This window comes from Nicotiana tomentosiformis, chromosome 9, assembly GCF_000390325.3.
Source record: "Nicotiana tomentosiformis chromosome 9, ASM39032v3, whole genome shotgun sequence".
Classification (NCBI taxonomy): Eukaryota; Viridiplantae; Streptophyta; class Magnoliopsida; order Solanales; family Solanaceae; genus Nicotiana; species Nicotiana tomentosiformis.
The window spans coordinates 112,863,155-112,890,883 of record NC_090820.1 but is presented as its reverse complement, the minus strand read 5'-3'; the positions used below and the strand labels follow the sequence as shown (position 1 = coordinate 112,890,883).

Here is a 27,729-nt window from a genome sequence, read left to right as displayed (position 1 = left end):
GTCATGATTAGGCGGCGACTATTTTTCATTAGGTCATTTTTGATAGTTTGGCAAAACCTTAGGCCATTCGGGTCTGGGCCCATGCAGAAAGCGTGGGCTATAGCACAGAAAAATATGAGAATCGGGAAGAACTCCAATTTTATGGCCCTAAAATGCCAAAAAATGAGTAACGGTCATGACGAGGCAGTGAATATTATTCCTTAGGTCATTTTTAATGGTCCGAAAAAATTTTAGGCGATCCGGATTCCGGCGCCCAGGCCCATGCAGAAGGCGTGGGCTATAGCACTCGTAAATCTGGGAATCAGGCAGAATTCTAGTTTTATGGACCTAAAACGCCAAAACATGAGGAACGGTCATGGAGAGGCGGTGACTATTATTCCTTAGGTCATTTCTGATGGTCTGAAAAAAGTTTAGGCGACCTGGGTCTGGCACCCGGGCCCATGTAGAAGGCGTGGGCTATTATTGCACACGAAAATCTAGCATCGGGCGGAATTTCTGTTTTATGGTCCTAAAATGCCAAAGCACGAGAAACGGTCATGACGAGCCAATGACTATTGTTACTTAGGTTATTTTAGATGGTCCATCAAACTTTTAGGTGATCCGGGTCCAGCCGCTCGAGCCCGGGCAGAAGGCGTGGGCTACGCAAATAAAAATCTGGAAATCGGGTAAAATTCTAGTTTTATGGACCTAAAATGTCCAAAAACGAGGAACGGTCATAGCGAGAAGGTGAATATTGTTCCTTAGGTCATTTTTGATGGTCCGAAAAATATTAGGTGATCCGGTTCCAGCCACCCGAGCATATGCAAAAGGTGTGGGTTGCACACTAAAATCTAGTATCGGACAAAATTTCAATTTTACGGTCCTAAAAATGCTAAAACACGAGTAACAGTCATAATGAGACAGTGAATATTGTTCCTTAGATTCATTTTGATGGTCCGAAAATTTTTTAGGCGATCCGGATCTAGACGCCTGAGCTCATACAGAAGGCGTGGGCTATGCAAACAACAATTTGGAAATCCTGGGGAATTCCAGTTTTATGGCCTTAAAACACTATAAAATGAGGAATGGTCATAGAGACGCGATAAATATTGTTTCATAGGTCATTTTTGATGTTTTGGTAAAATTTTAGGCGATCCTTGTCCGACCGCCCAGGCACATGTAGAAGGCGTGGGCTATAGCACATGAAAATCTAGTATCGGGCGGAATTTCAGTTTCATGGTCCTAAAATGCCAAAATACGAGTAACGGTCAAGATGAGGCGGTTAATATTGTTCCTTAGGTTATTTTTGATGGTCCAGCAAAATTTTAGGCAATCCAGGTTCGGGCATCTCAGCCCATGTAGAAGGTGTGGTCTATTAAAACAAAAATATGGAAATCGGACGGAATTCTAATTTTATGGCACTAAAATGTCCAAAAATGAGGAACGGTCATAGCGAGAAGGTGACTATTGTTCCTTAGGTCATTTGTTAAGGACTGAAAATTTTTTAGCTGATCCGGTTCCGGCCGCCCTGGCCATGCAGAAGGCGTGGGCTAAAGCTCATGAAATTTGGTATCAAGCGAAATTTCAATTTTATTTTCCTAAAATTCCAAAACACGAGTAACGGTCATGACGAGGCGGTGACTATTGTTTCTTAGGTTGTTTTCGATGGACCAACAAAACTTTAGCCAATACGGGTCCCGGCGCCCGAGCCCATGCAGAAGGCATGGGCTATGCAAACGAAAATCTGGAAATCAGACGGAATTCTAGTTTATGGCCCTATAACGAAAACAATGAAGAACAGTCATGTTGAGAAAGTGATTTTTGTTCCTTAGGTCTTTTTTGAAGGTATGAAAAAATTTTAGGCGATCTGGGTCCGGGCGCCTAGGCCCATGCAGCACACGAAAATCTGGAAATAGGGCGAAATTCTAGTTTTATGACCCTAAAACGAAAACAATTGAGGAACTGTCATGGAGAGAAGGTGATTTTGGTTCCTTAGGTCTTTTTTGAAGGTCTGAAAATTTTTTAAGCGATCTAGGTCCGGGCACCCAGGCCCATGCAGAAGGCGTGGGCTATAGCACACGAAAATCTAGTATAAAGCGGAATTTCAGTTTTATGACCCTAAAATTCTACAACACGGGTAACGGTCATGAAAAGGCGGTGACTATTGTTCCTTAGGTTATTTTTGATGGTCCGAAAAATGTTTAGGCGATCCGGGTCCGGGCGCTAGAGCCCATGCAAAAGGCGTGGGCTATACAAACGAGAATCTTTGAATGGGGCGGAATTCTCGCTTTATAGCCCTAAAATGCCAAAAAATGAGGAACGGTCATGGCGAGAAGGTGACTATTATTCCGTAGGTCATTTTTGATGGTCCGTCAAAATTTTAGGCGATTCGAGTTCGGCGCCCGGGTCCATGTTGAATGCATGGTCTATAACATACGAAAATTTAGGAATAAAATAGAATTCCAATTATATGGCCATAAAATGCCAAAACGAGTAACGGTCATGACAAGGTGGTGAATAGTGTTCCTTAGGTCATTTTAGGCGATCCGGGTCTGGGTCAATACAGAAAGCGTGTGCCATAGCACATGAAAATATAGTAATCGAACAGAATTACAGTTTTATGGCCTAAAATTCCAAGAAATGAGGAACGATTATGGAGAGGAGGTGACTATTATTTCTTAGGTCATTTTCGATAGTCCAGCAAAGTTTTAGGCGATCCGGATCCGGGCATCGTGGCCCATGCAGAAGGTGTGGTATATAGCACACACATATCTAGGAATCGAGTTTAATTCCAATTTTATGGCCCTAAAACGCCAAAAATGAGTAATGGTCATGACGAGGCAGTGACTATTATTCCTTTGGTAATTTTTAATGGTACGACAAAATATTAGGTTTCTGGATCAGGTCGCCCGGGCCCATACAGAAGGCGAGGTTATAACACACGAAAATCTAAGAATCGGGCGAAGTTTCAGTTTTATGGCCCTAAAATGCCAAAAACTGAGTAACGATCATGATTAGGCAGTGATTATTGTTACTTAAGTCATTTTGGATGTTCTAGCAAAATCTTAGGCGATCCGCACCCGGGCCCATGTAGAAGGCGTGAACTATAGCACTCGCAAATTTAGAAATTAAGAGGAATTCTAGTTTTATGGACCTAAAACGCCATAAAATGAGGCAAGGTCATGACTAGGCAGTGACTATTGTTCCTTAGGTCATTTTTGATGGTCTGGAAAAATTTTAGGCGATCCGGGTCCTGGCGCCCAAGCCATATGCAAAAGGCGTGGGCTATTTTACATGAAAATCTGGTATTGGGCGGAATACTAGTTTTATGGACCTAAAACGCAAAAAATCGAGGAACGGTCATGGAGAAGTGGTAACTATTATTCCTTAGGTTATTTTTGATGGTCCGACAAAATTTTAGGTTATCCGGGTCTCGTGCCCGGGACAATGCAGAGTGCAAGGGCTATGCAAACGAAAATCTAAAAATCAGGTGAAATTCTATTTTTATGGACCTAAAATGCCATAAACTAAGGAACGATCATGGCGAGAAGATGGTTATTGTTCCTTAGGTCATTTTTTATGGTCCAAAATTTTTTTAGGCGATTCGGGCCCGGCCACTCGGGCCCATATAGAAGACGTGGGCTATAGCACATGAAAATCTGGTATCCGGCGGAATTTTAATTTTATGGTCCTAAAATGCCAAAATATAATTAACTGTCATGACGAGGCGGTGACTATTGTTCCATAGGTTATTTCTGATGGTCCGAAAATATTTTAGGCGATCCAGGTCCGGGTGCCCGGGCCCATGCAAAAGGTGTGGGCTATGCAAATAAAAATCTAGAAATAGGGCAAAATTCTAATTTTATGGCCCTAAAACGAAAAAAGAGGAATGGTCAAGGCGAGAAGGTGACTATTGTTCATTAGGTCATTTTTTAAGGTCCAAAAAAATTTTAGGCGATCCGAGTCCGGGCACCCAGGCTGATGCAGAAGGCGTCGGCTATAGCAAACTAAAATCCGATATCGGGCAGAATTTGAGTTTTATGGTCCTAAAATGCCAAAACACGAGTAACGGTCATGACACACGAGTAACGGTCATGATAAGGAAGTGACTATTGTTCCTTAGGTTATTTTTGATGGTCCGAAAAAATTTTAGGCGATCCAAGTCCGGGCGCCCGAGCCCATGTAGAAGGCGTGGGCTATGCAAACAAAAATCTAGGGTATAGCACACGAAAATATGGTGACTATTGTTCCTTAGGTTATTTTTGATAGTCCAGCAAGATTTTAGGCGATTCAGGTCCAGGTCAATGTAGAAAGCATGGGCTATAACACACGAAAATATGGTAATCGGACGAAATTCCAGTTTTATGACCCTAAAACACTAAACATTGAGGAACAAATATGGAGAGGAGGTGACAATTGTTCCTTAGGTCATTTTTTATTGTCCGGCAAAATTTTAGGCGATCTGTATCCGGGCACCTGGCCCATGCAGAAGGCTTAGGATACAACACACGAAAATCTATGAATCGAGGTGAATTCTAGTTTTATGGCCCTAAAATACCAAAAAATAAATAACGGTTATGACGAGGCGGTGACTATGGATCCTTTGGTCATTTTTGATGGTACGGCAAAATTTTAGGTGATCTGGGTCCGGACGTCCGGGCCCATGCAGAAGGCGTGGCTATAACACACGAAAATCTTGGAATTGGGCGGAGATTCGGTTTTATGGCCCTAAAACGCTAAAATATGAGTAACGATCATGATTAGGCGATGATTATTGTTCCCTAGGTCATTTTCAATGGTTCGACCAAGTTTTAGGCGATCAGGGTCCGGGTGCCTGGGCTCATGTAGAAGGCGTGGGCTATAGCACACAAAAATCTAAAAATCGGGTGCAATTTCAGTTTTATGGTCCTAAAACGCCAAAAATCAAGAAACATTCATGACGAGGCAATGACTATTGTTTCTTTGGTCGTTCTTTTATGGTCAAGACAAAATTTTAGGTGATTCGGATCCAGCTCCCGGGCCCATGCAGAAGGCGTGGCTATAACACACGAAAATCTAAGAATCGGGCGGAATTCCTATTTTATGGCCCTAAATTACAAAAATACGAGTAACGGTAATGAAGAAGCGGTGACTATTTTTTCCTTAGGTTGTTTTTGATGGTTTGACAAAATTTTAGGCGATTCGGGTCTGGACGCTCGGGCCCATGCAGAAGGCGTGTGCTATAGCACATAAAAATCTAAGAATTGGGTGAAATTACCGTTTTATGGCCCTAAAATGCCAAAAAAGGAGTAACGGTAATGACGAGGCAGTGACTATTATTCCTTAGTTTATTTTTTATGAACAATATATTTTAGGTAATCCGAGTCCGGTCGTACATTCCCATGCAGAGGCATGGGCTATAATACATGAAAATCTTGTATCCGGTGAAATTTTCAGTTTTATGGTCCTAATATGCCAAAACACGATTAACGGTCATGATGAGGCGTTGCCTTTGGTTCCTTAGGTTGTTTTTGATAGTCCGATAAAATTTCAGGAGATCCGAGTTCGGGCGTCCGGGCCTATGCTGAAGGCGTGGGTTATAGCACACTAAAATTTAGAAATCTGGTGGAATTCTAGTTTTATGACCTTAAAACGCCAAAAAAATGAGGAATGGTCATGGCGGGGAAGTGACAATTGTTCCTTAGGCCATTTTTTTATTGTCCGATAAAATTTGAGTCGATTTGGGTCTGGCCGGCGGAATTCTAGTTTTATGGCCCAAAGCGAAAAAACAAGTAACGGTCATGACGATGGGTGACTATTGTTCCTTAGGTCATTTTTGATGATCCGAAAAAATTTATGCGATGCAAGTCCGGGCACACGGACGCATACAGAAGGCGTGGCTATAACATGCGAAAATCTAAAAATCTAGCGGAATTCCAGTTTTTATAGCTCTAAAATGCCAAAACACGAGTAACGATCGTGAACAAGCGATGACTATTGTTCCTTAGGTCTTGTTGATGGTCCAACAAAATTTTAGGCAATCTATGTGTGGGCGCCCAAGCCCATGTAGAAGATGTGGTCAATAGCACACGAAAATGTGAGAATCGTGCGAAATTCTAAAATTTTAGGCATTCTGGGTCCGGATGCTCGGGCCCATGCAGAAGGTGTGAGTTAAAGCACACAAAATTATAGGATTCAGGCGGAATTCCAGTTTTATGGCCCTAAAATGCCAAAATATAGTAACGGTCATGGAAAGGCAGTGACGATTGTTCTTTAGGTTATTATTAATGGTCCAACAATATTTTACGCGATCCGGGTTTGGGCGCCCGGTCCCATGTAGAAGGCATGGGTTATAGCATACAAAAATCTGGAAATCGAGCGGAATTCCAGTTTTATGGCTCTAAAACGCCAAAAAATGAGTAGCGATCATGATGGGGTGGTGACTATTGTTCCTTAGGTAGTGTTTTATGGTCCGACGAAATTTTAGGTGATCCAGGTCCGGACGCTAGGGCCCTTGCTGAAGGCGTGGGCTATAGTACACGAAAATTTGGGAATGAGGCGCAATTCCTGTTTTATGACCCTAAAATGCCAAAAATGAGTAACAGTCATGACTAGGCAGTGATAATTGTCACTTAGGTCATTTTTTATGATCCGGAAAAATTTTAGGAGATCCGAGTCCGGGTGATTTTGCCCATGAAGAGGACGTGTGTTATTAACATACGAAAATCTAGGAATCGGGCGGAATTCCAGTTTAATAGCCCTAAAATACCAAAAAATAAGTAAAGCTCATGACGAGCTTGTGACTATTGTTACTTAGGTTATTTTTTATGGTTTGAAAAATTTTATCCGATCCGGGTCTGTGCCATGCAGAAGGCGTGTGCTATGCACACGAATATCTGAGAATCGAGCAGAATTTCAGTTTTTATGGCTCTAAAACACCAAAAAATAAAGAACGATCATGACGAGGTGGTGACTACTGTTCCTTAGGTCATTTTTTATGGTCCAACAAAATTTTAGGTGATCCGGGTCCGAGAGTCCAGGCCCATACAGAAGGCGTGAGCTATAGCACACGAAAATCTAGGAATCGGGCAGAATTCTAATTTTATGAACCTAAAACGCCACAAAATGAGTAACGGTCATGGCGAGCCGGTAACTATTGTTCCTTAGGTCGATTTTGATGGTCCGATAAAATTTTATGCGATATGGTTCCGGGTACCCGGGCCTATGCAGAAGGCGTGGGTTATAGCACACGGAAATTTGTGAATCAAGCAAAATTCCAGTTTTATGGCCCTAAAACGCTAAAAAAAGAGTACCAATCATGGAAAAGGCGGTGACTATTTTTTCTTAGGTCATTTTTGATGGTCCAGAAAAATTTTAAGCTATCCACGTCTGGGCGTCCGGGCCCATGCAGAAAGCGTGGGCTATAGCACATGAAAATCTGGGAATCAGGCGGAATTCTAGTTTTATGGCCCTAAACCGCCAAACAATGAGTAACGGTCATGACGAGGCAGTGACTATTGTTTCTTAGGTCATTTTTTATGGTTCGACAAAATTTTAGGTGATCCGGGTCCGGACGCCCGGGCCCATACAGAAGGCGTGGGCTGTAGCACACGAAAATCTAGGAATCGGGCGGAATTTCGATTTTATGGCTCTAAAATACCAAACAACGAGGAACGGTCTTGGCGAGGTGGTGACTATTGTTCCTTAGGTAATTTTTGATGGTCCGACAAAATTTTAGACGATCCCGGTCGGGGCGCTTAAGCCCATGCAGAATGCATGGCTATAGCACACGAAAATCTGGGAATCGAGCGAAATTCAAGTTATATGGCCATAAAATATCAAAACACAAGGAACAGTCATGTTGTGATGATGACTATTGTTCATTAGATCATTGTTTATGGTCTGAGAAGATTGTAAGCAACCCGGGTTTGAGCGCTCGGGCCCATGCAGAAGGCGTGGGTTATAGTACACAAAAATCTAGGAATCGAGGATCAGTCATGGCGAGACGGTGATTATTATTCCTTAGGTCATTTTTTATAGTCTGACAAGATTGTAGGCGACCCGAGTCCTGGCGCCTGGGCCCATGCAGAAGGCGTTATAGTACATGAAAATCTGGAAATCTGACGAAATTCTAATTTTATGGCCCTAAAACGCCAAAAATGAGTAACAGTCATGACGTGGCGGTGACAATTGTTCCTTAGCTCATTTTTTATGGTCCGTCAAAATATTAGGCTTCCAGGCGCCCGAGCCCATGCAGAAGGCATGGGCTATATAGCACACGAAAATCTAGGAATCGAGCAAAATTCCAATTTTATGGCCCTAAAACTCCAAAATATGAGCAACGGTCATTGCGAGGCGGTGACTATTTTCCTTAGGTCATTTTTGATGGTCCAGAAAATTTTTAGGCGATCCAGGTCCGGCGCCCGAGCCCACGCAGAAGGCGTGGGTTATAACACATGAAAACCTAGGAATTAGGTAGAATCCAAATTCTATGGCCCTAAAACACCAAAAAATGAGGAATGGTCCTTTGAGAGACAATGACTATTATTTTTTAGGTCATTTTTATGGTCTGAAAAAAATTAAGTGATTCGGGTCCGGTCACCCGGATACATGCAGATGCGTGGGTTTTGGCACACGAAAATGTGAGAATCGGGCACATTTCCAACTTTACGGCCCTAAAAAGCCAAAAAATAAGGAATGGTCATGGCGATTCCATGACTATTGTTCCTTAGGTTAATTTTGATGGTCCAAAAAACCTTTAGGTGATTCGGGTCCGATCGTCGGGATGCATGTAGATGGCATGGACTATAACACATGAAAATCTAGGAATCGGGTGGAATTCCTGTTTTATGGCCCTATACCGCCAAAAAAATAAGGAACGGTCATGGCGAAGCGATGACTATTGTTCCTTAGGTCGTTTTTGACTGGCGGGCAAAATTTTAGGCGATTCAAGTCCGGTCGCGTAGATGCATGTAGATGTTGTGGGCTATAGCACACAAATTTGGGAATCAGGCTGAATTCCAGCTTTATGGTCCTAAAATGCCATAAACGATGAACGGTCATGGCGAATCGATGATTATTGTTCCTTAAATCGTTTTTGATTGCCCGGCAAAATTTTAGGCGATTCGGATCAGGTTGCCCGGATGTATGCAGATGATGTGGGCATAACAAACGAAAATCCTGGAATCGGACATAATTTCAGTTTTATGGCCCTAAAGCGCCCTAAAACGAGGAATGGTAATGGCGAAGCGATGACTATTATTACTTAGGTATTTTTTATTGCCCGGCAAAATTTTAGACGATTCGGGTCCGGTCGCCCGGATGCATGTAGATGGCATGGGCTACCACACGAAAATTCTAAAATTTGACGGAATTCCAGTTTTATGGCCCTAAAATACCAAAAAACGAGGTACGGTCATGGCGAATTGATTACAATTGTTCCTTTGGTCATTTGTTATGGGAGGGAAAATTTTTTGGCGATTCGGGTTCGGTCACCCGAATGCATGCAGATGGCATGGGTTATAGCACACGAAAATCTGGAAATTAGACAAAATTCTAGTTTAATGGCCCTAAAATGCCAAAAAATGAGTTGCGTTCATGGAGAAACAATAACTATTGTTCCTTAGGTCATTTTTGACGGCCCAACAAAATTGTAGGCGGTTCGGGCCTGGTCGCTCGGATGCATGAATTCTAGTTTTATAGTCCATGCAATCTGCATGAATTCGGGTGATCGGCCCGGAATCTCCTAAAATTTTGCGTGCAGTTAAAAAATAACCTTATGAACAATAGACATTGCCTCTCCATAACCGTTCCTTATTATTTGGCATTTTAGAGTCATAAAACATGAATTTAGCACGATTTTTGATTTTTTGTGTGCAGTCCACGCCATCTTCATAAATACAGGCAACCGGCCCCGAATCGCCTAAAATTTTGTGGGCCCATAATAAACGACCTAATGAACCCTAGTCATTTCCTCACCTTGACCGTTCCCCATTTTTTGATATTTTAGGGCCATAAAATAGAAATTCAGCACGATTTCTAATTTTTTGTATACTAATGTCTACGCCATCTTCATGAATTCGGGTAGGGCTGGGCATATATCGGGTAAAACTGATAACCCGAACCGTTAATTATTTATTGAGTTTTCGGTATTGGATTATTGGGTTAACGGTTCGGTAACGGTTTAGAATTTTTTCACTATTGGGTTATTGGTTTGGGCCTCGGTTTGCCAATTCTGTTAATGGGTTAACCGATAACCTAATAAGGATTAATAAAATTACTACTTTACCCTTAAGTATATACATAATTATATATGCTAAGGCTTCACTTCATTCTTTCCTATTCTTTCTCAGCCGCATTCTTAAGTCTTCACTCTTCAGTTGCTTCACATTTCTCAGTCACATTCTTCAGCTTCATCTTCATTCTTCGTGTAAGTCTTTAGTTGCTTCATCTTCATTCTTCATTCAATCGTTTATTAAGTGGATGACAGAGAAGAAGGAACTTATGCCTAAATAATCACAAAGATACCTTGAATATACAAAACTTTCATAAATTAAACTTCTATATATGCTATACGTGACATTCTTATTGAGCAAAAATTGTTTGAAATAGTCTAAAAGGAAGTAAAAAAAAGATAAAAAGACCTAACAATCAATAGACAACACTATCTTGATCTTCTAGTAGCTGCAGAATATATACTTAGGCTTCAGGGAGTCCAACACATGGCATTTCTATTGAGAAAAACTTATTGAAACTGTCTAAGAATTAATACCTTTACTGCTTTACACGGTCAATCTGGAAAATACTTTCTTAAATTGCACTGTAAAATACTATTTTAGTCTTTGAATGGTAAGATTTTGTACATTAAAAGGCACATATAAATTGTGAATGGGAAGGTCCAGTATTTATTTTGTTCAGTTGCCTTATGTCTAGATTCTTCATCTTCAGTTGCCTTATGTCTAGATTCTTCTAATTCATTTTTTAAGATCTTGTTGCCTCGTTGCTTGATTTCTTTTAAATTCAAACTCACAGTGACACAAATGCATGGCTGAAAATATCATAATTGATAAGGTGATTTGTGAAAGTGGAGCTTCTAATTCAAATGCGACGGCACAATCTCAATCAGTTCAATCGACAGTAAGGAAACAAAGAAAAAAGAGGTCTCCTGCATGGGATCATTTTGACCAAATTATTGATTCTGAAGGAAATAAAAAGGGTGTCTGTAAACATTACAAAAGAGAATATTTTGCTGACACAAAAGATAATGGTACGAAATCACTGCTTACGCATATGACCAATTGTAAAAAAATGCCTTTAGATGCTGTAACAAGTCAATCAAAATTAGCCTTTCAACCTGTTCCGGGGGGTAATAAGGGTGATATAGCAGTTGTTCCTTGGAAATTTTATCAAGAACAATGTAGGAAGGCTTTGTGTCGTATGGTGATTGTTGATGAACTTCCTTTCAGCTTTGTTGAAAAGGAAGGTTTTATGAATTTTATGAAAGTTGCACAACTTTTTTTCGAATTCCTTCACGTAGAACTGTGACTCGGGACTGTTTTGATCTTTTCAATGAGAAAAAACGTAAGTTGGTGGAGCTTTTTAAAGATCAGAGAGTTTGCCTTACCACTGATACTTGGATTTCCTTACAACGAATAAATTATATTTGTATTACTGTTCATTGGATTGATAATGAATGAAAAATGCATAAAAGAATTATCAATTTTTGTCCAATTTCTAATCATAGGGGTAAAATAGTATTGTTAATTGTTTGAAAAAGTGGGGGTTACAAAAGATTTTCACTGTCACAGTTGATAATGCTAGTTCAAATGATGTGACGATGAAAGAGCTTTCTAAGAAGTTAACTAAGTGGGGGACCAATTCCGTGAATGGTAAGCACCTTCACGTGAGGTGTATGGATCATATTATGAATCTTGTTGTTCAGGATAGTATAAAAGAATCAACTGTGTCTATTGAATGTATTGGGAAAGCAGTGAGATATATCAGGCAGTCTCCTGCTAGGTGGAAAAAGTTTCAGGAATGTTGTGATGAAGGAAATCTAGTTAGGAAATCTTTATGTTTGGATGTTCCTACAAGGTGGAATTCTACATACTTGATGTTGAACATGGCTATTGAATATGAGAGTGAAATTTTAGAATATGCTGATCATGATATTGGCTTGTTACATCATCTTGAGTTTGTTGATATTGTGGATGGCAATCCTGCAGATACACTTTTGAGTAGTGATTGGGTGGATGTAAAGAAATTGACAAAAAAAATTAAAATTTTTTATAAGCTTACTTTAAAGGTATCTAGCTCACTTTATGTTACATCAAAATATTATTTTCTTGAAATTTATGAAATTGTTGTTTACTTGAAACAATTGATATTAAATGAAGATGTTCTTTTTGGTTCAATGGCAAAGAAAATAAAGGAGAAATTTGATAAGCATTGGGGTGATCCAGAAAAAATGAACAAGATAATTTTTATTTCATATGTTTTGGATCCTTGGTACAAGTTTGATTCTGTTAGTTTTGCACTTGTGAAGATGTTTGAAGAAAAAGGGCCAATTATCGCGAAGGAAGTGCATACATACATGACTTCATTGTTTGATGAGTATATAAAGTCTCATTCAAAAGATAAAGGTTATCGTCCTTCTTCATGTTTATCTAACTCTTCATTGGACACAATGAAAATTTCTACTTCATCGCTTTTAGCGAATACTATTAGTGTCCAAAGCGGAGGAGATTTTGGTTCTTTCTTTGAAGAATTAAAAAGACATAAAGCTAGGATTGGAGGTTCAGATTCTAAATCAGAATTGGAAAAATATCTTACAGAAGAAGTTGAAAATGAAATAGCAGACTCTAATATATTGCTTTGTTGGAAAGTAAACTCACCTAGATTTCCCATTCTTGCTGAGATGGCTCGGGATGTGTTATCTATTCCTATTTCAAGTGTTGCATCCGAATGTACATTTAGCACTGGAGGGCGTATTCTTGATTCATTTAGGAGTTCATTGACTCCTAAATTGGTGGAAGTTCTAGTGTGCCTTCAAGATTGGCTTCGGAGTGAGTCATTACATGTAAGTGTTGAGGAAGATTTAGATGTTCTCGAACAACTAGAACAAGGTAGCAATATTTTAATTTATTTGATTGTATATTATTTTTATAAATAGTTTATTTAATATTTTTGTTGTTTGACTTGTTAATATATATTTTCATAGATTTTGCCAAACTTGGAAACAAACCTTGCGATAATGATGCGTAGAATCTTAGATAGTTGTGAGTTAAAACTTTGGTAAGTTAATTATTCAACTTATATAATACATAGTATGTTTAAAAAATTATTTTTTTAAATTAATATTTTTTTCTTTTTATGTTTAATAGGTGTAACCATGCCTCGACTTTGTGGTCTCAAAGTTATCTCACATGTTTGGAGTCACTATGAAAGGATTGAAGAAGGTGATGATGGATTGTGAAAAGTAAGATGTAGTCTTTGTCATCTTGTTTTATGTTACAATGCACGACAAACTGGTACTAAATCCCTAATGAGGCATGTTGAGCGTTGTTTGGAGCGCAATTTGGTGAAACCTATAAGGATTGAGTAGTTGTTGTCTTGTTAACTTGAATTTGAACTATTAGTATTATGTTTGGACTTGTTAATCTTAAGGTGAAATTGCTACTACTTTGTATTGTTATTAATGTATTTGGACAATTGTTGTTGAAGAATTAGTACTATTTCAGTTCTCTTTGGACTTTGGACAACTATTGAATTACTAGTAGCTTTGACACCAAATTCTGCAGTTCAGGCTTAGCAGCAACAGAGAGTGCATTGTTTTTTGGTGCAAATACTTGAATGGCATTTTGGTGCAAATACCTGCTGCAAAGTACTCTATCTTCCTTCTTTGATTCTATCGATGCCATCCCATTCTTGACTACTTCAATATGTGAATATTAGTTGTAAATTTTGTGACTGCCTCGGTCATTGTGTTTTGGATGATGGATGACAAATGGTACTCTTTTAATTTACATGTGGGTGGTAGTACTTGAGGTTTTTTCATAGTCTCTTGTTCTAATTATGTTGATGTTTGTAGCATTGCAAAGTTGGTTCTTGGGTTCTTTGTTCTTCCGTTTTCTCCACAAAAAGGTGGTAGGTTGGTGAGAGTTGACTTGGTCTACAAGCACAGACATAACCTTATCTTTCAAAAGGGATTGTGTATTTCTGTAGATTCTCATTCAAATCTATTTTTGCTGTATGAAAATATTATCTTCAATCTATAGAAGCAGAAGCAAATGTTGTCAAATTATTTCAATATGTGAATATTAGTTTCTCCAAGCAGAAACTTCAAATATTAGTTGTGGCCAGAACGTAGAAATTAGTATACTACATGTGAATTGTCTTCTCTTTTTTACTTAACTCTAGATTGAGTTATCTTATCGGGTAAACCGATAACCGAATCGATAATGGTCGATAACCGGTTAACTGATAACTGATAACCGATATCTTATCTGTTCGATTATCGGTTTACCATATTTATAAACTGATAACCGATACGCTAAACCGATAATATTTACAACCGAACTGACCGATGCCCACCCCTAAATTCTGGCAACCGGCCCTGAATCACCTAAAATTTTATGGGGCCATTAGAAATGACCTAATGAACAATAGACATTGCCTCACAATAACGTTTTCTTGTTTTTTGGCATTTTAGGACCATAAAATAGGAATTCAGCCAAATTTTTTATTTTTCGTGTGCTAATGTCCATGCCATCTTATGAATTCGAGCGATCGGCCCTGAATCACCTAAACTTTTGTGCCTCCATCAGAAACGACCTAATGAACTATAGTCATTGCTTCCCCATGGTCGTCTTCGTTTTTTGGCCTTCTAGGGCCATAAAATAGGATTCAGCACGATTTTCGATTTTGCATATGCTAATGTCCACGCAATCTTCATGAATTCGGGCGATCGGTCCCGAATAGCTTAAAATATTGTGGGCCCATTAGAATAGAAGGGCGACCCTAGAGGAATGGATCCATATCCACACGTAAAACGAAACATGACCAGCATGCTCAATGCACGGATAACTCAGGTACCAAAATCAACTCAACTCGCACGGACAATTCATATGTCAAAATCACCTCAACTCGTACGGACAATTCACGTGACACAACCTTAGTCCATGTAGAATAACTATATGCAAGAAATATATGCATATAAGCAAGAGATAAGAGTATTTATATGATGCATAACGTCCATTAGCTAAATTTTCTATTTCGCTGTTAGATAGAGTAATTTGGGAATCTGTCTTTCTAAGTTAATTAGGTTGTAAGTGATGTTGCTGCATCATTTGACTTTAAGACCTGTTAAGCGTTAATATAGTAAAGTTGATAGTTGACTAATGTTGAAAGATTGTGGGTTAACTAACACATAATCATACACAAGATAAATAGAGAAGAAAAAGTCAATATAAGGATTTAACGAGGTTCGGCTAAGCCTAATTCTCGGGGCAGAAGCAAAGAGAGTTTTCCTCTATGAATGAGAAGAAAAGCACAATACCGTTTATAGAATCCAAACTACAACCCCTATATATATCACAAATAGTCTCAAACCTATGAAAAAAGATTTTTCAATTTGACAAGGACAATAAATTTTTCTTTCTCAAATCTATTAGGACAATGAGTTTTCCCAAACATATAGGGATTATAGTTCCTAAAAAATATAAGGAAATAACCAAGCCATAAATAACAACTAAAGATATATGTATGTATATATAAATTCATTTATCTAAGCCTTTTGCATTAGTTTAAAGCATGCATGTTGCTAGTTGAGAATATGAAGCATGGGTGTTATTTTATATGGCATTTTTCACACCATTGACACACTGAATATTAAGTTACGTTGAACGTGTTATGTATTGGACGGCACATTTCATTTTAAGCAGCTAAGCAAATTTGACCGTAACAAATTTCAAAGCTTCTTATTACTTTACTAGCCTTTTAACTACAGCTACAAGGCCTGTTTTGTTTAGAAATTAAACAAAAACAATATCAAAGCCAAGCTAAGTTTTTCAATATATTAACACAAATAAAATTTCTCAATTTTAATTTTTTTGAAAACTAAATCAAAATTTTAATACTCTAGTACATGAAGGAACATGTAATGAAAAAATGGCTAAAGATTACATGAGAATTATGATAAAGAGTTGCATACTACATTAAAGGACCTGGCTCATAAGGAGGATAAAGTGTGGATGCGGTGGATACATGCATACTACGTTAAAGGACAAAGCTTACAAGATATGGCTATTGATATTGGCTGCTAGGGACAAGGCACATCAGATCCCTACTTTGAATCAGACGAATTGAAGAGCCTCATTAAACAGATATATCTACATCTGTTGGGAGTTCATAATCGAGTAAAGTGGAGAGGCACGCTGTTTCACAATAATGAGGCAAGGCCCAAAGTTGTGTTAACCATATGGCTCCAATGCCATGGAAGGTTGCTAATAGTGGCTCAATGGGGAATTCAAGTAAACTCAAGTTGTGCATTTATGTATGGCAGTAGATGATCTGTTTGGTGAGTGTTCAGTGTGGATGAGATTACTGATATGGCTCCAGTTATCAGCCCAGTTCATGACAACAACTGATTATCAGGTTGATCCCACACACCAAAGGAAAATCGATGAATGCAAGGATAATTAAAATGCCATATGCTGAATATATCTATGTGTTATGGAAAGAGAGGAATAGTAGGATATTTGAAGACCAAACAAAGATCATTGAGCAACTTGCTAGGGAAGTACATGGAAAGTTGAGGACAAATATGCAGCAGCTTTCTTTCAGACATAGACCAATCATATATTGACCAGCTAGCTAGATATTAGTGTGTTGATTATGTACTGGGTATAGAGATAGAAATTATATGGAATGACTTAGCTTATTTTGTAATTACTGTTCTTGGTGATTAATGAAATATTTTAATTATCGAGAAAAATAGAGAGTTACTTGCATAGTAAAGTGGATGTATGATAGTGAGATCGTAGCCTATGATTATTGAAATGAGTGAAAATTTCAAGAAATTAAGATTCAAATCTCAAGAGATATAAAAACGTTAGTTAACTTTTTTTTATCGTATTAAATTTTGATGGATACAATTACTCGTTATATATATGCCGGTGGACGCGGTCGAGTAACAAATACATTAGCAGCGGAGACAGTCCACATGTCATTCAACCACATACTTCTCTCCCCAGTTGTGTGGATTGCAATTTCCCCTCCGCCTCCTCCTCATATAAAAATCACGTGACCCACGATTCATCTCCCCACCGTTTATTATCTGACACGTGTCATTCAAATCATGGCATTTCCGTAAATAAACCCCACATTCAGGGTCAATATTTCATCCCGCCATCTCTGACTCTGTAAAACCCCAATTTCCCTTCCTTAGAGAAACCCTTTTTCTCTCGACGATGGCATTGCTCAGCCGTCTGAGAGCGGCGACGCAGCCACATATTATTCGGTCATCTCTTCGGTCTTACGGATCAGCTGCAGCTCAGATCGACTACGATTACGACGATGATTACGAATATTATGAAGAGACACGTGTACGCTCAGGGGTAATGGAGGAATCTGAAGGGTCAGTTCCACGAAGAGGAGTGCAGTGGGTGGTCATGGGCGATCCTATGGCTCAGAGACACGTGTACGCCCAATGGCTTTCGAAGCTTCTAGATGTTCCTCATATTTCTATGGGCTCACTTGTTCGTCAAGAACTTCACCCTCGTTCTTCTATCTATAAGCAGGTTTTAATTTCTTTTATTTCTGTTTGTTTTTTGCCTTAGTGAGCTCTTTAAAGGAAAAAATTGTTTTAGTTTAACTTGTATTATTTGACATATTATTTATCACTCTGTTTCAATTTATATGATGTTGTTTGATTTGACACGGTCGTTATGGAAAAAAAAAAGACTTCTGAAACTTATGTCTAAAACAGGTCATAATATTTGTATGATTATACATCATTTCGTTAAGAGTAAAATGAAAATTTTGATGTGACATTGTTTCTAAATGTAGAAAGATATTTTTTTTTGGGGGGGGACAGATTAAGAAGGAAAGAGTATAAGATATTTGGGTCAGGGGAGTAATAGAAAGAAATGAGCCTGAATAGAGGGAATGAATACCAAAATTTTCAGATAATTGATCCATACTAGTCTGGAATTAGAGTATAAAGGCTTGTTTGAGCTGGTCTTGTTTCTCTTTTCATTGGGAATGGCTAATGAAAAGAAAATTTGTATTTTTAGTTGTTAACTGGTCTTATTTTGACATATAATTTAGTATAGAAAGAAATGAGCTCGAATGGAGGAAATGAAGGTGAAAGATCCATGTATTTGACTCATACTAGCTTATTTAAAGCATAAAAGATTGGTTAACTGGTCATATTTTCGATTATTAGTTTCTCTGTTTCAGCTTTATAAAAAAATAAACTTTCTCCAAAGAATGTCGATTTCAGAGCAGAGGGTCAAAACCATTTAATTTTTGGTGAGATTAAAACATCGATAAAGAATAAAATATACATAATCCGAAATGATGAGCTATAAGTCAGAATTTTTCAGTCGAAGTATTTGAACATAAGATTTTGTTTGGCTTCTCAAATAGTAGTAATTTGTCATGTAACAATTGAGTACAGGAGTACATTCTTTGTTTAAAGATAGTGGTGCATTACTCTTTCTTTTCTTTTTATTTGTTTCACCTAATAAAACCTCTCATTTTTTGTTATGAAGATAGCAGAGGCTGTAAATCAGGGAAAACTTGTTCCAGAAGACGTTATATTTGGTCTGTTGTCAAAGAGGCTAGAAGAAGGATTTTGCAGGGGTGAAAGTGGATTTATCTTGGACGGCATTCCTCGATCAAAGATTCAAGCTGTAAGTATAGCCCCTCTCTCTCTCTCTCTCTCTCTCTCTCTCTCTCTCTCTCTCTCTCTCTCTCTCTGTAGACTTAAATGGCATCTTCTTTTTTCTTGTTATCTTGGATTCTTCCATTTTCGTTTCACACTATTTTCCTTAAACATGCTTGTTGTTGCTCCTTCCATTTATCTTTCCCGAGCCGAGGGTCTACCGGAAACAGCCTCTCTGCCTTCTTAAAGGTAGGGGTAAGGTCCGCGTACACACTAACTACCCTTCTCAGACCCCATTTGTGGATTTCACTGGGTTTTTTTGTGTTGTTGTATTTTCCTTAAACAATTGAGTTTCTTGCTCAAGCTTCCAGCTAAAAGTTCATACTTCACATATTGATCGAACTTTGTAGTTTGTTTATGGTGGTGTTAATTACTTGATAAATAAATAAATAAACACTTTGAAAATTTAACCAGTACCTTATATATAAGTCGTATAGTCGCTTTCAGTTGTTCAAGTTTTGTTTTGAGATTTCGAATTAACTGGTATTAGTTTCAACACGTAGTTGGTTAACAAAATCACAATATTACTTGTGAAAGGTATGGAGGGAGTAATTGATGAGAAGAGCCGGTAAATGATTGCTGTTTGTTACTTTCTGAAATCCTGTTTCTGTATCTTGAGACGGATAGTGTTTGGGCCAAGATTATTCACTTTACAGTAATCTGCATTGTCTAATAATATTCAAGTGTATAAAATATTTATTTTTACTTATCTCAGATTTTGTTCAAAGAGGACTCTTTTTTATTGTATTTGTTATGATTCATCTGGAAACAATGTTGGAAATTACATACTCTTCTTGTTTATTCCTGCAGGAAATCCTGGACAAAACTGTGGACATAGATCTAGTTCTGAATCTTAAATGTGCCGAGGGTGAGATGTCAAAGAAAGACAAAAGTACTGGACTTTATTCACCTCTAGAATTCCTTCGCAGGACTTCTGGAATTAATATGAGTCTTCAGCCAGAGGGTGGTCATTTTAGGCCTTCAAATACCATGAATGATGTCTCGAGAAAGAAGCTGCATGTGCATGCAGAGCAGGTACCTATCTGATGTCCTGAAATTTTACAGATGGAAACACTAGAAAAATTTGATGTCATAATTTGAGACAAACAGAATTGTAGATTGCTTCTCTTAGCATTCTTGACGAATAGGATCATAGATCGCCTTTCTTAGCGTTCTTGATGTGTAAGTAAATACTATTGCCTACTGAATCACACAGATGCAAATGTGCTCGTAGATCATCTGCTTCAAATTCTCATTCTCGTAGCACTTCCTTTGAGGAAAATACAAATCAAAGATTGTTTGCTAGAAAGCCAGTATATGGAGTACCTGAATGTTCATTGAACAAACCATGCTGAAATAGTTTAAATGTCAATGCCATATTGTTCTTGACTCTGACATCTCTCGGTTCTCACCTGATCTTCTTCACGGGTTTTTACTTTGTTCGTGCTGATGTCTTAAACAAGTTAATGTCTCAAAGATGATTGCATCTATTACCAACAAAACAAAAAAAAAGATGATTGCATCTATCCTAAGCTATATTTATGTCAGTAACCTGAAGGTAGCGGTGCATGTGATCAACTTTTTAAAATACACTGTTTAATTTTCTTTTATCTATTAGAGCTATAAAACTAATTGCATGGACTTGGTTCAAAATTTCCTCAGCTCTCATTTTATTGCTAGTCAGCATGCTAAATGTGGTTGTACAGAGTCATAACTCAGTATTTTCTCAGTTGAACTACAAAATCAACTAATGCACGTCATCATTCTGTTTTATGTAGATCAAACCGCTAGAAGAATACTACAGGAAACAGAGAAAGCTCCTTGATTTTCAAGTGGCTGGAGGACCTGGAGAAACATGGCAAGGCCTTTTGGCTGCTTTGCATCTTCAGCACAGGAATGCAGTTGGCTCTACACAGTTGAGTGCAGGATGCTAATCTGATTTGCTGCTGATCTTCATTCTTTTTGCGAGCATAGTAGGTATAGGAAATATGAGTGAACAAAGTCTTAAGATTTGGGCGGGAATATGCGTAATTTTGTTTTCATTTTTGTTTAAAAGAGTGCAACCTAGTTTTATCTGCCTGAAGAGAGAAACATCAAGATGCGAGAGCATCAGACAAGCTTATAATACTCTATATATATAGATTCTACAAAGCTTATTTTTAGTGAATGCTTGTGTTGGTGTGTAATACTTTTAACCCCATGGAAATGCTACGTTTATTAGCTCGTGCTGTGGCACCCGTATGAATCTTGTGTTATGTTCTGCAAAGTTTGGCTATTTTTTCTATTAATGGAGCTGTAAAAAGCTGCACATTGTACTTCAACAGTACTTGTTATATCATCCTGATGTTGATAATTGGAGTTTGGACTCTTAACATAAATGAGATTTCTTGCCATCTCACTGACACTGCTCATATCAAAATCCAACTTCAGTAATACCAGAAATTGAACCAACAGATGATTAAATTGTTTCTAAAAAAATTCGGGATTAAGTTTAAAAAAATTACTTGGGATTCTTGAATAATAAACAGGTCCTCAAGAATATTTTTAGTAAGTCTAGAATATAAATATTTCCTTCCTAACGGACAAGATTTTTGAGCTTGTTCATACGTAAGATATATTCTAGTTTTAAGGTAGAAAATTAGAAGGAATGCAGCAGTTGCGTTAGCTGAAAATATTTATTAACAGAACTAATAATTACTACAGATCAAATTATAATTCACTGTTTATCCATACCTCCCTAAGGAGTTGATACCTCACAGAATTTCCATCAACACTACCTTTCAATATCCTACTGGATTTTGCAAGTGGTGAAGTTTCAATGCCCTCAGAAATGATGAAGTTCATATCCATTTGATCGAGCTCATCATCGCTTGTGTATGACTTCTTGAGCACTGAAGATCCGCTTCGTCTCAGCTTAGAATGGCTACTAATGTCACCTAATAGACCATCCACTGAAACTGTTGAAGGTGGCTTATATGCTATAGGAGCTGCTGTGCATGGGTAGCTCATGACTGAATCTTCTTCCGCGTCAAAAGGATCCTAACCAGGGAAAAATATCAGAAGCAGAATCTGATTTAAAAAGACTTGGTTCATTGTAATAGTAAAATGCTTAGCTCATCAACCCTACTCCAAGCTCTGAATGGAGAACTAATTTCAAAATCTACTTGGAAAAATGAACAAAGACATCTTAAGGGATGAGCTTAAACTCTAGCGTGGCAAAATGAACAAAGAGGCGAGCTTACCTCTGTGTTAAGAGCTTCAAGTACACATTCAGGTATTGGATCAGGGCAAAACTCATCCGCGACAAAAACATTAAGAACCCTTCTTATTATAATCGGACCAAATGTGGGACAGACCTGAGGATTAATGAGACAAGTAGCACCAAAAATAAGGGGAAAGAAAAATACAAAACACTCGGGCTGCGAAAAACATGATGCTTTCAAGGTTTTGAGGAAAAACCTCTTTTCTTATTGTCCTACTTAACAGCATATCCTTTGGAAGCATCATAAGATCACTCAGTGCGTCGAGGAGATAGAAAGACTTGGAAGATGTATCATATTCTTCACTCTCATTGTCGTCATTATCTTCTCTATTTTCGTCTACTAGTGAGTTGCCAACAAGGTCAGTGAGCCATCTAGACCAATTCCCTATCTGCAATCAATGTGATTTAAAAATCATATATATATATATATATATATATATATATCAACGGATAAATACTATCTTAGAGTTTGCAGAATGTGACCTAAAAGAAAATTAAGATGGTGTAAAAATTGGTAAAAGAATGAGGGAAGAAAAATAACAGAGAGCGAAGGGTCGGATTTGGAAAACTGGGGAAAAGGAAGTCTAAATATTAGTATGGCACATCTGCTATGAACAAAAAAATGTTTGTTTTCTTGGGGTAATAGGGGAGAGAAGTGATGAAGGACAAAACTCCTGCTACAATGCATCACGGTAAGCAGTAGCCTAACAATCATATCTACATTATAAAACTCTAACTGGAAAGGTTACAACCATGATACTCACCGCATTTTTCAGTTGTGCACCTGCCCCAAAGCTAGCTTTTCCAGCTGGAATGGGAAGCACCTCAGCATCACTGATAGGATCTGATATAGGATCTGAAGGCATCTCATCAGCAGACTCTCGAAGGATAGCGTTGAACATAGCCACATCCAATCTAACCACACATTGTTCCATTATCTGGTTTCAAGAACCATTTATTAGCGGCAAGATGGACCAAAATCTAGATCATTACAGTTTGGTCCACATCAAACCCATCCAAAGAAAGACAGGAGATGCTGGTTTAACATAAGCAAAACAACTTTTCCTCAGTACAAGGAAGTTCATGTTTGGTAGTCTTTCTTAACATATTACACTAATTAGTATATGAGCTAACAACTACTTAATTAGAAGACAAATTTTCCTGAGAAGTGAAACAAAGACAGAAAATAGCATGTTATGATTATGGAAGTAAGAGCATGTACAATATGGAAGGAAAGGTAGGCCAGGCCATACCGATTTAGAGAGCATATGCAAACAGCCACACTCATGTCCCGCAGCTCGAACAGGGCAAATCCTTTCACATGCATCTTTTAAAGCCTTCTTCCAAAGATCCAAGGAAAATTTTCCATCTTCAGCACCAAAACTAGACGTCCTACTGCAGACATTGTTTATCTCGGAACCCATGCTATTACAGATCGCTGTTGAAGCACCAGACTGCATATGTGGAATGAGAGTCTGAAGAAATAAATAAATGAATAAAAAAAAGTTGAGTTAGTTGATAGGTAGGTGATTCTTCAGGTTCAAAATCAATAAATGACATCTTTAAGATTCATTTTGTGCACCTGCCACCAAATAGATTCAATGATGCGGGAGAATATCCAAGCCTCTGTTTTCTTGAGTGCTCTTATAAATGTAACAGGGTCCTCCCAATTGCCTAAACTCTCACAAATATCATCTCTGACACCGTTGCTAGAGTGAGACTCCCACTTAAGTGGAGAAAATTTCTTCTTGTCCGCGACAACAGATTTTCCAAGCATAGTTTCAGTAGAAAGAGGTAGCTGCTGCCGCCCATGGAATTTGGTTATAGTTGCTCTCAGCACCACTGAATTTGATAGCCAGAAAGTTAACCTGTGCTCAGAAAAATAAGTGAATATTTAGAAGAAAAACAAATAACTGTCTTGTGCATGTAGCTTAACTTCCTTCCGCAAAAACTTAAAACTGAAAAGTACCTAGCAACATCATTTCCACATGCCTTGGCAACCAAATATATTCCAGAAATAGCACTTTTAGCAGCACTTCCTCTTTTCAATACGGAGTTTTCTTTACATGCATGTAGATAGAACCTAGACAGACGTCTTGCCGGAGAATGGACCTTATTTGCGGAACATCCATGCTCTGCAACAACTGAGTAAAGGCCAACTTCAATAGCTGCAGCTTCTCTCAATTCTCCTTCAAGCATCTTTACTCTTTGCTCCAACTTATGGATTTGGCTTTCCAAAAGAATGTTTGTTGTGTCTCTTGGACTCACTTTTTCTTTTCTCTCATTGCTTGAAAAACCTCGAGCACCTTTCGGAGTGTCTTGCACTAGAATCTGATTACTTCCGACAGATCCGTCACCTCTATTTGATTCTGGTGATGACCTGACTGACATCACATGCTTTACTATCTCACTATGGGAGGTACTACTCTTTGCTTCGGAACTGTCCCTGTAAGAAGAAATTGCATTAATTTCCATCAAGTCAAGTTTTATAGTATCCACTTCTGAATAGCAACTGATTAACTCATCCTTTTTGCATTGCCCTTCATCTTCCGAGCTTTCTTTTCCTTGTTCGTTCTCCTGGTGTTGCTTTCCATTGCGAAGAACACATTCTTGTCCATTTTCCTGATGATCCTCACTGTTTTCACCTTCAACAGAACCATTTTCGGTACCCGCATCTCTGGCATCATCCCACAGCCCATTTACAGATAGAGTTGACTTTTTCTCTTCCATCACACTATTGGAGAAAATACTAACTGTGCTCTCAAAGTTGCTACTCTCATCTGTGATACACGGAATTGGACAGGCTCTTTCAGCTGGATCTGAGTTCTGTCGACTGGATTTTTCACCAACACTTTTGCCATTGGCCGCTATTTGTTCCATGCATTGTACCTGTTTGTCCTGTTTGATTATCATGCAGGCATTCTGAGTCTCCTCATTTATATCACTCACATTAAATGTTGAATACTGAACGCTACTACAACCACCAATTTTCTTTGAGATCCAAGCCAGATCAGAGGACATATCAGTTGAGGAGTGCGACAAACTTCCTTGCAAACTAGATAGAGATTTTGTCTCAGGATTCTCGTCCACATCTGCAAGCCTTTCCTTATAATCTAGAACATTTTCATCTTCATCTTGTCCAGCGCTACTTTTTACTCCCTCGGATATATCCTGCAATCATATGCCAGTTGGCTATCAAACAATCTAAGATTTTCATAATACTGGAAAGCAATGTAATACAACCACCAATCATGTTACAATGATGTAAAGTTTTACAGAGTGCGTTTTATTCAAAAATGCATGCCACGGAAATGGACATTGCATCTTCTATACATAGTATGTATTGAATGCAAATTTGCTGCAAAAGGACCTGTGTCATGCATTTTGGAAGTAACACAACGGAAGAATTACATTCAGATATGCAGAGGATACTGATAGAAAAGCATCACTATACCTCTTCTTGAGGTGGTGAACCATAGTTTGATTCGTTAGCTGAAGAAGAAACAGGCGCTGATAAATGCGAGGAAACATCATCATCATCATCATCAGTGTATGAAGCAAATTCAGCTTCATCAGCATATTCTTCACTCAGTAATCTAGAAAGAGAACCATTTCGGTCCATTGAAGCTTCTCTTTTTAACTTGTCCCTCAAAGATGACCTTACGCGACTCCTCTCACCTATCTGAATTTTCAGAAAAAGAAGAGGCTGTGCTGTGTTCCTATAAGTTCGCTTGCAGTTAATAGGGGGACATATGCTCAAACTCTCTCTAACAACACCATAATCTGCCAAGTCAACGATAGCAGTTCCTAAAAGTTGACCTTTTACGGTCTTATCACGCCGGGGTTCATACAAGTGGAATTCGATGCAATTCTTTTGGAAAGTGTTTCCATCTCCACCTTTAAGTGAAGTTTCCTTTAGAAGTGTCACAGGAAGTCTAAACGACTCATTGAATTCAATTCTTCCGTCACCAATACCAGAACCAGTTCCCGACGATGGAACAACTTGATTAGTAGATCCAGAGTGCTTATCTCCGTGTTCCCACTCGATTAAAACAGCACGGGGAGTTCTCAATGAATGCGAGGGTGGCCAAGGTTTAATCTCCTTAATATGGATTAGATATTCGACTTGAACTGAGGGGCTATTCCTAGTTCTGGCCTTCAGTCCCAAAACCATGATTTTAGTAACACAGATATAGAATGGTCATCAATTGAACAATATGAGCCTGCACAAAAATGAATAGCAAACACATCTTCAAGCTGTATTAAAGAGCAAAAGATTCCGAACTTAGTGTTCATTCTATCCTTTTCCCACATGCACATTGCAATTGAACCAAGTAGCATTCTCAAGTTAGTAGAACTTCTATAATTAAATAATTTCACATGTTCGAGCCGTGGAATCAGCCATTGATGCTTGCATATTGCATAAGGGTAGGCTGCCTACATCACACCCCCTTCGCGTGCGGCCTTTCCCCGGACCCTATGGGAACTCGGGATGCTTTGTGCACCGGGCTGCCCTTTTATACTTAGAAATTCGAGTTATTCGTTAACAATCCTTATGCTTGTACATGCTCTATGTCCAAGAAACGCCCCTTTCTCTTTCACAAGTCAGTTTCCAATGACTTCATAATTCTAACACTTGGATGCTTAAGTCAATTAACCAGAACACATTAAGTACTATACAAGATCTTAGAAAGGAAAAAAAGGATTTGTTTTTTTGCAGGATAAGAAAATCAATCTAAGGAACGAAGAGCAAACGAAAAACTAGAAGGAACAAGATATCCTCAAGGCTAAAATACTTTGTCGCTACATAAACTGTTGTATGCGCGAACAAAGCCCCAAATTGGTAGCTGAAACGAAAATGAAACTACTTATAAGGTGTAGGGATAGTTTTAAATTGTATGAAGTCTTTTGGCGGACTATATCATACCACGTGTATCTTTGAGCCGGCTTAATCCGACAAACAATAAAAGCATAATGAACAGAGAGTGAACACCACAAGTAGCAGATTTGAAGACTAACAGAGGCAAATGAGAATAACCCAAGTTCTTATTAAGCAAATAAGACTAAACAGCTACTTCACAAATTCACAATGTTACATGAAATAATGACTAGAAATGATGTTAATAGTAGTAATATCAAGATTGAGAAAATGAGAAACTTTAGACTTACAAAGAACACAACACCAGAAAAATCAAAGGAATGTGAGAAAAAGGAAGGCCAAGATGGTTGTCTTTACAGAGTAAAAAGATGAATGATTAATCATTCATGAGCCCGTGAGAGACAATATGAGTAAAACAACCCAAGGTGGGGTGTTTTGAGTTCTCTGAGTCTGTGAGTGAGAAGTGCAGAGTGAGCAGAGAAAAGAATGTCTTTTTCCTATTGATAATGGGAATTAAATTAGTACTAATAAGTACTCCCTCTGTCCACTTAATGTGAGATAGTTATTAATTGGAGTCAAGTCAATGAAATTTGTTTGTGACTTATAATATTTTTTATATAGTTTCTTTAAGTATTAATATGTAAGTTTTATTTTAATAACATTGAAAGTTTTATGTCTATCGAA

The 27,729-nt window shown here is 38.3% G+C and overlaps 2 protein-coding genes across 3 annotated transcripts; one reads left to right on the top strand and one right to left on the bottom strand.

Annotated features, from left to right (window-relative positions):
* Window positions 1–17,390: 17,390 nt before the first annotated feature.
* Window positions 17,391–21,071, top strand: LOC104099059 (probable adenylate kinase 7, mitochondrial). Its single transcript, XM_009605936.4, has 4 exons — window positions 17,391–17,756; window positions 18,732–18,872; window positions 19,715–19,939; window positions 20,683–21,071. Exons 1-4 carry the CDS (start codon window positions 17,427–17,429, stop codon window positions 20,836–20,838), a joined length of 852 nt encoding a protein of 283 aa, XP_009604231.1. The 5' UTR covers window positions 17,391–17,426; the 3' UTR covers window positions 20,839–21,071.
* Window positions 21,072–21,560: 489 nt separating this feature from the next.
* On the bottom strand, window positions 21,561–27,472 carry LOC104099060 (uncharacterized). 2 transcript variants are annotated; one of them, XM_009605938.4, is made up of 10 exons: window positions 27,336–27,472; window positions 25,621–26,389; window positions 24,688–25,337; window positions 24,136–24,612; window positions 23,749–24,034; window positions 23,420–23,641; window positions 22,931–23,104; window positions 22,364–22,555; window positions 22,147–22,260; window positions 21,561–21,943 (listed from the first exon to the last, which is right to left on the bottom strand). In XM_009605938.4, exons 2-10 carry the CDS (start codon window positions 26,338–26,340, stop codon window positions 21,614–21,616), a joined length of 3,165 nt encoding a protein of 1,054 aa, XP_009604233.1. In that variant the 5' UTR covers window positions 26,341–26,389; window positions 27,336–27,472; the 3' UTR covers window positions 21,561–21,613. The 2 variants fall into 2 exon arrangements, with proteins under 2 accessions (XP_009604233.1, XP_009604232.1); XM_009605937.4 differs by having other exon boundaries at window positions 24,136–25,337.
* Between the last annotated feature and the right edge of the window lie 257 nt (window positions 27,473–27,729).